The sequence below is a fragment of the Lepidochelys kempii genome, chromosome 6, assembly GCF_965140285.1.
Source record: "Lepidochelys kempii isolate rLepKem1 chromosome 6, rLepKem1.hap1, whole genome shotgun sequence".
Taxonomy (NCBI): domain Eukaryota; kingdom Metazoa; phylum Chordata; order Testudines; family Cheloniidae; genus Lepidochelys; species Lepidochelys kempii.
In genome coordinates, this window is record NC_136385.1 from 119,728,078 (window position 1) to 119,742,994 (window position 14,917).

A 14,917-nucleotide genomic window follows, 5' to 3' on the forward strand; every position below is an offset into this window, starting at 1 on the left:
TACCTATTACTGGATTTCTTGTACAGTCATATAGTGAGAACATGAATCTCCCCAGTTTTCCAAAATTGAAACCTCATATTCATAGGTGCTACTCCTGCTGTGACCTTACCTGGTCATAGCTCTCATATGTCTATCCAACCAGTCAGAATGCAGTCCCCCTAGACTCTGACGAGGCAGAGAACACCACATCTCTGCTTCATTCTGGTGTTTCATTTTTACATTTAAATAGTCAAGAAATTGTTGAGAAATGTCCGTGCAATATTTCTACTATTCAAGTATTTTTAAATAAACCCCACGTCTTTAAAAAAATTGCTGCCTCTGGAAGAGCGGTGATAAACTGAACTAAATGTCCATAAAATTAAGTCAATTTTCTGGAGTGAGGTGAATAATCTGTTGTATACAAAAGGAAGCTGTTATGCATTAGGAGATAGAAAGTAGTTATCCTTCCACAATGGCTTATTTTTTCCTATTTGTACGCTGCATGTTTTTTTTAAAAAAAGCATATGTAAACACAGCTGCATTCTGCAGTCTAGTACTTCCAAGCAAAGATGATTAAACATGACACACACACTTCCGTATATTTGTTGATGCCAAGGACAGAATGAAAATGCAACACACTGGTATTTGAAGAAATCAAAATAATTTTCTTTCTGTAAAGTCTACAGTGTTTAAGAGAAGAGTGCTATTTATTTATTTATGGCTTCTTCTCAAGAATAATTAGGTACCGAATCAATAAGAAACCTAAATACCTTTAAGAGCATGCCTAAGTCCATCCCTATTGAAAAGAGCATTTAAGCACATGCTTTAGTCCCATTTAGTCCCATTATTATCATTAATGATTTTCCCTTCAAAAGTGGAGACAGTGGTGTTTCCTTGAATGTACTAGCTGTGCATTAAGCTGAGGCTGGAAAATGCTAGAAAGTGGCCTCAGGCTGCTCTGGGCTAGCAGAAATGTATGGGGTATATAGAAATGGAGCCAAGCCACAGCATTTAGATATGGATTCAGATTTTGCACACTTGCAAATTCAGAAACGTTTGGATGTATGTGCTATGGTTTGGCCCATCAGAGTGATAGGGCACAGCTTTGAAATTTGGGTCTGGTTTTGAGTTGAGGCTCCTACTTTTCAAAGAATTGGAATATTTGGACCCAGGGATTTGGTGCAGGCCCATCTCTAATGGAAAGCCTTTACACTAGATCTGAGTTACTTGACTTCCTTATCCTGGGATATGGTGCAGCTGCTTTGCACAACGTTGCGGGCACAGTCTGGCCCTAAAACTGGTGTTGCTGGGTAGGGTGGGGGAACCACCCCAGCAGAGGGGGATACGCCTCTGGTATATATCTGGTGTGGTGGCTTCTATGCCACATACGCTCAGCTGCTGATATAGAGATGAGGCCAGTGGCAAGGAGATGTGACTGAGGCTTCCCTACATCTTTCTGATCTCCATTTTCTGTTCTTGAGGCCACCGTCAGTTGACATAATATAGAGCTCATGTTACATCAGAGCTGACGCACAGCTGGTCCAGGATATAGGATACAACATCCTCATGACCTGCACTGTGTCGTCCTTGGCCACAGCTAAGGATCTGGACCACTGTCTGTCCAGATATATCCTTGCCAGGCTTCAGTTCTCTGGTCCATGGTCTTATCTGGATCAAGATAGGTCCACCCCATTCTCAGTTCCTGGTCCCTGCCATTGAACTGTCTCTCAGAGTATTTCAGTGCTGTAGCCGTATTGGTCTCAGGATATTAGGGAGACAAGGTGGGTGAGGTCATATCTTTTATTGGGCCAACTTCTGTTAGTGAGAAAGATGAGCTTTCAAGAAGCTCGTCTCTCTCACCAACAGAACTTGGCTCAATAAAAGATATGACCTCACCCACCTTGTGTCTCAGAGTACGTTCACCGAATTCCTTTGATAAGGTTTAGTGTAAGGCTTTTTCTATTTGGGCCATTTTTGACTTGTTTCTTTTCAGTTGTTCAGCAGTTCTTCCTTTTAGTGGCATTTTCCTCCTTGTTTTCTGTTGGTGGGAGTCATATGAGCCAATTAAATATGATGGATGAAGAGGAACGTAAGTTCACATAAGAAAAAGTCCTCTGAGTATAAGTATGTGAATATATGAGTGTGTGTAACTAGAACTTTTCAGCACACACAAATGAGTCTGCAACCATTTGCAGTTGTTTTTCTCGCAAAACACTTATTGAAACGATTAAGTCTTTTTGTGGAGTATAGACATTTATCTTTGTTTGCCGTTTTCTCTCTTTCAGCTCTTCTTTATGCAACTATTTTTGGAAATGTCACCACCATTTTCCAGCAAATGTATGCCAACACCAACCGATACCATGAGATGCTGAACAATGTGAGGGATTTCCTAAAATTATATCAAGTCCCAAAAGGCCTTAGTGAACGAGTCATGGATTATATTGTCTCAACATGGTCCATGTCTAAAGGGATCGACACAGAGAAGGTATGAGTGCATGAGGTAAAAACTCAGATATTGTACCTTTCAATCCATTGTGTCCTTTCCAGTAGTGTAAACAGTTCTGAGTACTGTAAACACGCTGGAAAAAAAGATCTGAACCACATGTGATTCCATTAATACTTTCATAGTTGTGCTCAGAGAGAGGGAGCTGGTTTAAAATTAGGGGGAAAAAGTGGAAACATCAGTAATTTTGGTAGTGCGTTCTGTTCCCCTGCTTTTCAGTATGGTCGGATTTTTCACTTTCCAGATTTTCCTTGGAATTATTTTAACTTTTTTTGTGTTTTGAGATTTGAAATTAACAAAAACAGTTTTTGAAAAATTTGAGGGGGTGGGAAGAGAAAAATCTCAAAAAGGATATCCTTCATTTTTGGAAAAAACTCACATTTGATGGGGCTGAATAATCCAAATTGGCCATATAGAAACAACTCATAAAAAACACTGAAACCAAACAAAACATTTCACAGAGCAACTAGAAGGCTAAATGTTTTAGTTCCAAAATTTTTTGGAAAATGGAAAATGTACATTTCATGAACCATTCCACTTTAAGAAAGACCATATGTCAGCAATTTTATTCTGTTTAAAAATATATCCAACAGGTCTTTCCATACATATTACACACACTAGCAGAAAACCATCCTTTACTCACTTTTGTAGTTCCAGTGCTTGCTGATATAATAAAATATAATAATAATATAGTAGCAGTAATGATAAGAGAATAAAAATCGGTGTAGCATTGTGGTCTGGTTAAAAGGTGAATAGCAGAGCACTAATTGGCTCAGGAGACTGAGAACTGCATATAGATCTTTCCTGCTCTTGTTCCTGATCCAAAGCCCACTAAAGTCATTGGGTGTTTGGACTTCGAATCAGGTCTCAGGTCACCATTTGGAATCTGGCGCAGATCAGTAGTGACTGAAAGTTGTTACCATCTGAGGGTTTGTTAGCATTTATGAAGTGAGTTTGGTTGCCTTGGACCAGTTCCCAGTGGACAGGACCATAATTGCTACCATCACAGTTAGCACAAGATTCTATAGACATGGAGACTGACCTCTTTGAGGTGTCCTCTCCAGGCCTGGGCTGAAGGCCCTTTGGCAGGGAAGTTTGGGAAAGCTTGTGTTTCTGCTAGTCATTCTATACCTGCTCCGGAGATTAAGAAAGGAGACTAGAGGTGAGATCTTCAGTTGGTGTGAGTTGGCTTAGCTCCACTGACTTCAGTGGATTTATGCGGATTTACGCCATCGGGGAACTGGACATTGTGTCTAGTACTGAGAACCCTAAAGCCACTTGACAGAGGAAAAGTTGTGATAGAATATTGCTGGGCTGTGCTACAGTACTTACAGGGCTGTGAGGTTCTTGTTTCAGTTAACTGCATTGCATTGTGTGGTAGGTGTAATCTGAGTTCCACCAGAACCTATCTCACTATAACATGATAAAATGGAATTATTGTGAGAACAAGGACAGCTTTAAGTCTTCTTATAAACCCATACAATGATAGTTATCGAACTAATTAACCTGAATTTCACAGTTAGCAATTAGCTTCCAAAACTATGCAACTTTTGTCTATTATTGTTATGTTAATTGATAAGGCTTTCGGTTTCTTGGATTCTTGTAGTTCAGTATGCCTGATTCTTTAATATGTTAATTTCAGCTCCATTTATACAGTGACATTCTAACTTCCAAATGTGTTCATTCAGTTTGTTGTTAACAAATTTGTTGTAATTGCTGTAAATGGACTCAGTTCTGCTGTGAAAAGCCAAATATGTGTAAAAATTCAATTTTCATTCTCATTTATCTCCTTTTAATTATTTCTGCTGCAGTTCCATTAGACTTTGATTGTGCTTTGCAGTGAATTAGAAGAACCTTTGCTTTAATTACTGAGATTTCTTTCCATTATTTCCACATATCCAGTTTAATAGATTGTAAAAATGCAGTTATAGCCCATAAACATACTTATCATTGGCTTTTAGTAAGCAGCATTCACTTGTCTGCATGGTAGTAGTGGTTGCTTAGCTAGATAATTAATAAGGCTATAAAAATCTGTGATTTAGGTTTTTAACAGTATTCCCACACTGGAGGCCTGCCTAACATAGCTCCTGATCTAAACACCATTTAAGTCAATGGAAAGACTCGTGTTGACTTAAATGGTGTTTAGATCAGGCCATTAATGCTTTTATGTAGTACAGTTTTTCAGTTAAAATATTTTGACAACCAGTGAGAGAGTAGCTATAAAATGGTTACAACTTTTAAAATATTCCATTACACAGCATCCAGCAAAGGCTATAAACCTTCAATGGCTATTGCTCAAGTTCCTTGCTGCAACTGCTGTGAGTTGCATTGAAGCAAATGCGGGTTTTCCTGCATGCAGTAGTTGCATGCTGTCAACTGCATGATCAGAACCAAAATTAAGATTTCTTAGGGGAAAGGTGGAAAGCTGTGTGAAAGCACATGGCCCATCTGAACTTTGAATTCTGAAATGAAGTATGAAACATCTCAATTATAACAAATGAGAAAATGTTGTATTTCCAAGTTGGCAAACCTAAAAAATACAGCAGTCACATAGACTAGATCCTCTCCTTCATGTTCAGGGCAAATTTAGCACTTTACAAACCACTTCAGGTAGGAATGTTTTAAAAAATCATTTGGGAAAAATCATAAGACCTCTGTATTAAAATTTATGGAAAAAAACCAGGTTGCACAGCACCATGTCATAGAAGTTTTATTTACTGTGTGTGCAACACAACAGTCACAATGAAGATAGGAAAATATTGCACCAAGTGGTTCAGGAGCTGACATCCTTTTAAATAATGTGTCTCCATTTCTCTGGGGCCTGGTAACTTTTCTATTCTGAAAACTTTTCCATCTTTTGATCATAAGCTTGATTTAATCCTGCAGTAGAAATATAGAAGAGAGAGAAAAGAACTGTTAAATTTGTTGGTCCACCTGTGTGCCGCAGTAGAATTGTTCCCAGTAGTACATTTCCTAGTTTTTATATCCAGTCTAGTTTGAAGCCCATCACCAGGGATTTTTAAATCAACCCTGGCAGACTAGCATAGCCTAATATATCTCACTGTAGGAGAGTTTTTTAATGAAATTCAACAGATATTTTCCCTTTCTTAATTTCATTTAGTGCTCACTGTCCTGTCCAGGTGATCAGTAATCTATCACTTGAATCATTTCGCCAGTGTTTTTCATTCCTCATGTCCTTCAAAACAGGATGTATGTCTCCAACACATAATTTTTTTATCAGACTATCATTATGCATAGTAGTAACTCTCATACTCCTTACATTTGTGTGGACATTTTAGTCTGTTTCTATATTTCTTATTCTTCAGCAAAGATTTCTGTTAACTGTGCAAATAATTAGCAAAAAACCTCTAAACTTTGGCAATTGTTAATATTTATGGATGGTTTTCTTCCATATAGGCATCATTACTAGAGCTGAGCGAATAACAGACTTTTCAGTTGGCTGGAAATTCTAAAAAATCATGGAAAAAAAAAATTCGTTTCAGCTTGACCACAGTTTTCTTTAAATTTTTGGCCAATCGAAAAGTAAAAAAATAAATTGATATTGGTCAAACCATATGTTTCATTCGTCCCAAGATAGTGTTTCAGTTAGATTGCAAGCATTTTTAACATGTTTAATTTTTAAAATAAAATGTAAATTAATATTGAATGGAAAAGTCGCTTTGAATTGAAACATTTCATTCAGATAATGTCAAAATGAAGCATTTCATTTTTTTCATATTTTGTTTGTTTTTATTTTCAACCAAAACAGTTTGGCATATTTGACATGAATTCATGAAACATTTCAGCGTTGCCAAATCTGCATTTTTCTCCCCCGAAAAAGGTTTCAGCCAAACAATTTCATCTAGCTCTACTGATTACATCTTCATTAGTTCCAAATAAATATACTTTATTGCTCTCTCTGTGTTCACGTGTGCATTATGATGTCATTTGCCCCATTATTAGGATACGTTTCAGTCAGTCAAGCATGCAGCACAACTCAGCACATTGAAATGATTTTTTCTTTAAATCAAATCCATAAGAACAGCTCTACTGGGTCAGACCAAGGGTCCATATAGCACAGTATCCTGTCTTCTGACAGTGGCCAGTGTGAGGTGCCCCAGAGGGAATGAACAGAACAGGTCATCAAGTGATCTATCCCGTCGCTCGTTCCCAGCTTCTGGCAAACAGAGGCTAGGGACACCATCCCTGCCCATCCTGGCTTATAGCCATTGATGGACCTATCGTCCATGAATTTATCTAGTTCTTTTTTGAACCCTATTATAGTCTTGGCCTTCACAACATCCTATGGCAAGGAGTTCCACAGCTTGACTGTGCGTTGTGTGAAGAAATACTTCCTTTTGTTTGTTTTAAATCTGCTGCCTATTAATTTCATTTGGTGGCCCCTTGTTCTTGTGTTATGAGAAGTAGTAAACAACACTTCTTTATCTACTTTCTCTATACCAGTCGTGATTTTATTAGATCTCAATCATATCTCCCCTTAGCCGTCTCTTTTCCAAGCTGAAAAGTCCCAGTCTTATTAATCTCTCCTCATATGGAAGCTGTTTCCTACCCCTAATCGTTTTTGTTACCATTTTCTGAACCTTTTCCAATTCCAATATATGATTTTTTGAGATGGGGCGACCACATCTGCACACAGTATTCAAGATGTGGGTGTACCATGGATTTATATAGAGGCAATGTGATATTTTCTGTCCTATCATCTATCCCTTTTTTAATTATTCCCAGCATTCTGTTCTCGTTTTTGACTGCCGCTGCACATTGAGTGGATGTTTTCAGAGAACTATCCACAATGACTCCAAGATCTCTTTCTTGAGTGCTAACAGCTAATTTAGACCCCACCATTTTATATGTATAGTTGGGATTATGCTTTCCAATGTGCATTACTTTGCATTTATCAGCACAGAATTTCATCTGCCATTTTGTTGCCCAATCACACAGTTTTGAGAGATTCTTTTGTAGCTCTTCACAGTCTGCCTCGGTCTTAACTATCTTTAGTAATTTTGTATCATCTGCAAATTTTATCACCTCACCTCACTGTTTACCCCTTTTTCCAGATGATTTATGAATATGTTGAATAGGGCTGATCCCAGAACAGACCCCTAGTGGACACCACTATTTACCTCTCTCCATTCTGAAAACTGGCCATTTATACCTACCCTTTGTTTCCTATCTTTTAACCAGTTACCAATCCATGAGAGCACCTTCCCTCTTATCCCGTGGCAGCTTACTTTGCTTCAGAACCTTTGGTGAGGGACCTTGTCAAAGGCTTTCTGAAAATCTAAATACACTATGTCCACTGGATCCCCTTGGTCCACATGCTTGTTGACCCCCTGAAGGAATTCTAGTAGATTGGTGTGGCATGATCTCCCTTTACTACAACCATGTTGACTCTTCCTCAATAAATTATGAACAGCTCACATGTTGACACAAAAATACGCAGTTTTTTCTGGTGATGAACAACTGTCCTGTATGTAACTACAGGCCAATATAGCATGATAAAGTCTCGTCGTTTTTGTGACAGCTAATGTTTTTAAAAGAAATGTGCTTGAGACTAAAATATAAGCAAATGCCTTTGCTGAGAACGCTATACCTTTAACAAATGTGCTTTAATTAATTGTTAGAAATAGTATTCAAAAAGTGCAGTTAAATATCTATTCTTAGTCATATATGAGATACTAGTGTTTAATGCCATTGAAGATCTCACTCAGACCAACAACAAAGAAGAAATCCAGAGAGCCTAGTGTTTGGTTCTTGTGCAGATACACAGTGCGGACAAAGTGAAGGTTGACTAGATGTTACTCCTGTCCCCAAAGAGGACAATGAAGAAAAGAGCCATGGATCCAGAGCTGGCTGCCTGAAGTAAAACTCCTCTCAGATGGCCTGATCCAGTGCCCATTGACTTCGTTGTGTGCTGGATCTGACCCTGAGCTTCCACAGTGCAGGGCTTAAAGCAGTGGTTCTCAACCAGGGGTCCAGGGCCCACTGGGAGGCCGTGAGCAGGTTCCAGGGAGTCCGCCAAGCACGGCTGGCATTAGACCTGTTGGGGCCCAGGACAGAAAGCTGAAACCCCACCACCTGGGACTGAAGACCAGGGCTCCAAGTCCCATCAACCAGGGCTGAAGCCAAAGCCTGAACAACTTAGCTTCGCAGGCCCCCCTGTGGCCTGGGGCACTGGGACATTGCCCTGCTTGCTATCCCCTAACGCTGGCCCTGGCTTTTATATGCAGAAAAACAGCTGTTGTGGCACAGGTGGGCCGTGGAGTTTTTATAGCATGTTGGGGAGGCCTGAGAAGGAAAAAGGTTGAGAACCCCTGCCTTAAAGGACCAATCTGGGATGGGTCTTTGGTGATAATTTGTCCTCAAATTCCATCTTCAACCCACAGTGCTCATTGTCCTTTCTCACTCCTCCTTCCTGCATGCCTATGAATAGAGAATCGATGAAACTAAGAGTGTCCCTTTATTTTTATTATTTAAACTGAAGCAAGTGGCCTGTGATAAATCATATTAAAACATTTAGAAGTCAAAGCTCTAACATTGACAGCTAGGACAATACACACAATACATTACATATGCACTGTAGATACCATAATATGGTAATACATAGCTCATATCTAGGAGGGAATTTGTTTTTATACAGCCCCTTTCATGCTCAAGGTACCTTGGTTATTCACCCAGTAATGAATTAAATTCAGATCATGAGTAAATTCATGGGAAAACGAAGCAGCCATTATATATTTAAAAGTCTCTCAAAGGCAGCATTGCGCATTATAACCTGTTCTGCTGAGAGAGATAAATGTGAGCCAGAACATTCTCTGGTTTCAGAGTAGCAGCTGTGTTACTCTGTATTCGCAAAAAGAAAAGGAGTACTTAATATGATCTTTTAAGTAGTTGTAAAAATATTTATAGTAACAGCCTGATATATTAAAATGTTCACATTGAATTTGAGCTTCTCAGTTTTAATCAAAATGTGCTTGACAGCAAATGAAACATTAATAGGTTGCAGCTCTCCTCTAAAAATAGGTCATTACATGTGAACTTGCACAACCGTTAGTTTACATTTAGCTGTTACTATTAAGGTCCCACTCTCCTAATGGTAAAATTTTGAGATGTCAATAAAGCGGAAAGATTTTCTTTCCTTCAACTCTTAGTTAAAGTTTGGCTTGAGATTCTCTTAGAAAGTAATAAAACCAATGGCCAGATAATTTCTAACATGGTTAAATGGTCCACTTTACAATAAAAGACACAGGTTGAAAGGAAACAATTTATTCCTCAGCTTTTCCATAGGAATCTATCAGAGTTAGTTTCACGTTGTCACTCCTGAATTGGAAACAATGGGAAAACAATACAGCATTAAAACTATTCATTGCTAATGGCATGACCCAATATGCAGTAATGCAGAAGAGACAGGACTATGGTAAATATTTTCAGGCTGCAATTTTATGAATCATAAATCTCAGAAAATACAAGGGAATTTAGTCCACTCAGCTGTTCGTGAAATCTTCAGTGGTCCTATGAAATATTGTTGACACCCAGTACTGAAACCTGAGATTCATGGCCTCAAGACATTTCTCCCAGTGTCCTGATGCCCTATAAAATCAGGCTGCTATTTCTACATGGTCTCATGGTGGAAACTTGTCTGTATGACCTCTGCTGCCATCTATCTCTACCACCAGCATAGTCCCCATACTGTAAGATCAAGAGCAAAGGTTCTCTGTTTTCTTGCCATGCAGAATTTGCACCATACACAAGGTGCAACAACCATGAAATGTACATATGATTCCAGACTCAACAGGAAAAATAAAATAATCTGGACAAATATTGCCCCTACATTGCAAGGGCCGCTTGTCAGCAGTGGGTGAACAAGAAGTCTCCCTCACCTCGCAGAATTGTTCAAGGGCCACTCACCATTACAGTCCACTCCCCCTGAGGGGAGGATGCAGAAAGGCGAAAAGGGAAGAAACAGAACCATGGGCCACCCGCCTTCCACACACGCCTACAGAACAGGGTCTGTGTACTGGTGGGAGCACTCTGCTCCCTCCTAACGAATGGTGCTGATTACTTGCCTCCTGTGCCCAACCAGCAGCACCAAGAAAGATGGTGCCTATGTAACCCATACCCACGCAGGGTTTGTCTACACAGCGGCTGGGCGGCACGAGTCCCGTGCTAGCTGTCCTTGAGCTAATGCCCCAAAATAGCAGTGTGACCATGTGACACAGGCGGTGGCTCAGGCTAGCCACCCAAGTACCGACCCAGGTGGATGGGTGGGACTGTACTTGAGTGGCTAGCTTGGGCCACCATATGTCCTGCTGCTGACATGCTGCTATTTTTAGCTTGCTAGCTCAAAGAGCTACGGTGGGTGTGTCCACCCAAGGTGGGAACATACCCTCAGTAATGCTGTGTCCCTGGTTTGTCACGAGAGGGAGGACGGAACCTGGGACATCTAAATCTTAAAACGTGAGTCTTTACTGCTTGAACTAAAAAGATACGTCTGTTAGCTAAGGCAGTGGCAGCCCCATCAACCGTTTGTGACCCAGCCACCACTTGAGGGAGACAGAGTGCCACGGTGAATGGCCATGTTTGCTCCTGCCGGGGCAATGTAGCTTTGTATTGCTTCCTGTGCAGGGCTGAGATGCAAAGTCTAGCCTCAGGGAGAATCTCTTCTTTGTATCCTTTGCATCCTTTGATATCTGAATTATCTCTTTATTTAATGACACTATGGCCCAGATTGAAACAAAAAGTTCCCCATGTAGGTGATAGAACTAGAGCCTGGAATTTTTTGTCAGTCCCAAAACTGTGGGTGCGTTTATTTTATTTTATTGCTGGAGATGGTGAAATTCTGCAGTGTGAATCTCAAGATTTTTTCTTATCGCAAAAATTGGTTTTACCACGAGTTTCTTAATGATGTTGGCTGACTTCTAATGTACTGTCACCTTAATGAGTTATGTAATGTCTATATTTTTGATATGTGTATAATATGACTTAAAAGGATGAGCACTCCCTCTGTAGTGTACCTACACAACACAGGGTGGGATCTTACACCTTGTATCATCTGCACATTTCATTAATGTGCTCATTACTACATTTTCCAGAGCATTTATTAATCTATTAAAAAATCAAACCAGACCTTCCAGCAGTTGTGTCCCCACAGTATAATATGGTGTAATTTATCATCACCAGTTGTTTCAAGACCTTCAGCCAGTTTTTATCTGTGTTGAGAAGATTGAATTAAATTTAATCCAAAATAATTTGTAGCCATTTCTATATGTTTCCAACACTTGTTAGTGTTATTCAATTAAGAAATTTTCCTTCTTGTTACTGTACTGCCAAATCTGTCTCAATGCTCTGGTCACCAGTGTAATTTATATTCTGTATTGCTTAAAAAATGTAATTAAACTCAGTTTGCAGATCTGGTGCTTTCATCATATAAAGCAAACTACATAAGAGACGAGAAGATGATCTCTGTAGAGCCTGAAAGCGTGTCTCTTTCACCAGCAGAAGTTGGTCCAATAAAAGATATAACCTCACCCACCTTATATCTCTCTTGGAATTTTAGACAGTTCAGTTAAATAGTAACAAACCTTCCTTGTTTACATAAAATATTCAGTGTTAGCATGTTCGGTCCAATCTATTAAAAACCATCTTAATCCGTGCAGGGTTAATAACTCTGATCAATCTGCCTAACTATTTGTAAAAAGTTCCAAGTTACAGTATGAAAGTGCTCAGTGATTTGCATATCAGCTGTTTCTTAATTTTGCCTCTTAAGCAGCTCATCCAGTGCCCATTGTGAAATGTATGGCCAGATTTTCAAAAGAGCTCAGCACCTGACTTAATGAGTTTTTATGCAAATGCAGTCAGTTTCTTTGGATGCCTAATAGGAGCTGAGCTCTTTTGAAAGTCTGACCTTGATTGTGGCTGCTGAGCACTTCTGAAAATCTAGCTCTTAATGGCCTCTTCCCAGCAAGGAATTGATCTGCGGGCTCCCAGACAAAAGTGGGCGTACTCTTCCCCCCCCAAGTCAAAATTAATTGTGTGTAAAAGTTATTCTGCCACCGCTGAATAAATCTCATGGCTGGTGCGGTGAGAGAATGAGAATTTAGATCATTGTAAGACTCCTTCATTGTGTGATTTCTCAGTCTGGCATTCCTTGTCATGACTTCAGAGATATTGTAATGTCCATGAAGCCATTCATCAGCCTTCTCAAACTGGAGACAATTTCAGAAATATTTAAAACTATTCCAGCAGACATTATTTGTACACCATCTTAATCCACAACATCTTTGTTTTAATTAATTTGCTATTCTTGCAGCACTCTTATAATCTCTGCTCCGCGTAGAATTCTATGAGCTATTCTGGAATCTTATCTTAAACTGCCTGAGTACACTTAGAAAATGCTAGGACGAAAAAAAAATCAGACAAGCCTCCTTGGGAATTTTACCTTCCAGATCTCAAGTTTAGCACAGCGACGTGGGTGTATTGTACCATTTATTCATGAGTATTCCAGAGCTTTTAATACCACTGTCACAAGTCTCTGGCTACATACATAGACATCTCACTCACCATCTAAAGTGCACACATGCAGAGATAGAACCTAGCATCTTCGTTCTAGAAATATGAACGACTACCACATGTGCTAAAGGAAACTGTCTGTTTGCTGTGGTTGTATTATGGCTTATATCCTCTATGGGCAGGCTAGAAGATGATGATAAAATCAAATCTGAGCATTCTTTTTGTAAGCAACTGAACAGGTTTGATTATCCACGCAGAAGTGGGCACCTCTTCAGTGCATTACTTGCTCTCAGTAGTTAAGCAAAGCTGTCCCTCGGGGATTAGGGGTCTACAGTGGTTCAATCCAATAGATACCAGTCGGTGGCTTCACAGATGCAAATGTCACCATGAACATGTGACACAGAACTCAGAACCTTCTCTGTTAAAAATCAGAGGACTCTATCAACTGAGCTAAAGAAGGTTTTTCTGCATAGTGGGAGTCTACATTGCCTTTCGTTTTGGCAGCAGAAGGTAGTGGGTTCTGTTCTTTATGATGTTTGGATGCATGTGCAATAGTTACTGACTGTGAAGTCTGTGGCCACAGATTTATTACATAGAACCCTGCAGACTGTATTCTCCCAAGCTTATGCTCTGAAGCTATCAAATAGTAAAGCATTGTAGTCGGCAACCTTCATATTGATTTGCTCATAAAACAAGGATTCCACGCACACGCAAAAAAATAAAAATAATAGCGAAGACTCCTCTGGAAAAATCTTACCTCTTTGGAAACTGGAAGATGGTTTTTGATACATCGCTTAAAATATACAAAAAATAGAAACCATTAACTAACAGGTATATTGTATCCTCTTTGGACACATGCCATTTTAAAAATGTGACGTTTCAGGAGACAATTTAGAGTCTTTGTTTTTAACCATGTAATCAGAATGTCTAGTTCTTACTCTGCTGACTAAGGGCCATTCTCAACAGGGCTTGTGTCATAAATATAAAGGGAAGGGTAAACCCCTTTGAAATCCCTCCTGGCCAGGGGAAAGCTCCTCTCACCTGTAAAGGGTTAAGAAGCTAAAGGTAACCTTGCTGGCACCTGACCAAAATGACCAATGAGGAGACAAGATACTTTCAAAAGCTGGGAGGAGGGAGAGAAACAAAGGGTCTGTGTGTCTGTCATATGCTGGTTTCTGCGGGGGATAGACCAGGAATGGAGTCTTAGAACTTTTAGTAAGTAATCTAGCTAGGTATGTGTTAGATTATGATTTCTTTAAATGGCTGAGAAAAGAATTGTGCTGAATAGAATAACTATTTCTGTCTGTGTATCTTTTTTGTAACTTAAGGTTTTGCCTAGAGGGGTTCTGTATGTTTTTGAATCTAATTACCCTGTAAGATATCTACCATCCTGATTTTACAGGGGGGATTTCTTTATTTCTCTTTACTTCTATTTTTATTAAAAGTCTTCTTGTAAGAAAACTGAATGCTTTTTCATTGTTCTCAGATCCAAGGGTTTGGGTCTGTGGTCACCTATGCAAATTGGTGAGGCTTTTTATCCAACATTTCCCAGGAAAGGGGGGGTGCAAGTGTTGGGAGGATTGTTCATTGTTCTTAAGATCCAAGGGTCTGGGTCTGTAGTCACCTAGGCAAATTGGTGAGGCTTTTTACCAAACCTTGTCCAGGAAGTGGGGTGCAAGGTTTTGGGAAGTATTTTGGGGGGAAAGACGCGTCCAAACAGCTATTCCCCAGTAACCAGTATTAGTTTGGTGGTGGTAGCGGCCAATCCAAGGACAAAGGGTGGAATATTTTGTACCTTGGGGAAGTTTTGACTTAAGCTGGTAAAGATAAGCTTAGGAGGTTTTTCATGTAGGTCCCCACATCTGTACCCTAGAGTTCAGAGTGGGGGAGGAACCTTGACAGCTTGTA

The 14,917-nt window shown here is 39.7% G+C and overlaps 1 protein-coding gene across 1 annotated transcript in view; it reads left to right on the plus strand.

The window, feature by feature from the left end:
- The window catches only part of KCNH5 (potassium voltage-gated channel subfamily H member 5), a 235,511-nt gene that overhangs the window by 150,548 nt on the left and 70,046 nt on the right, over positions 1–14,917 (plus strand). The window contains exon 8 of the mRNA XM_073350736.1: positions 2,265–2,464. Coding sequence (XP_073206837.1) covers positions 2,265–2,464 — 200 coding nt within the window. The remainder of the gene's footprint in view (positions 1–2,264; positions 2,465–14,917) is intronic.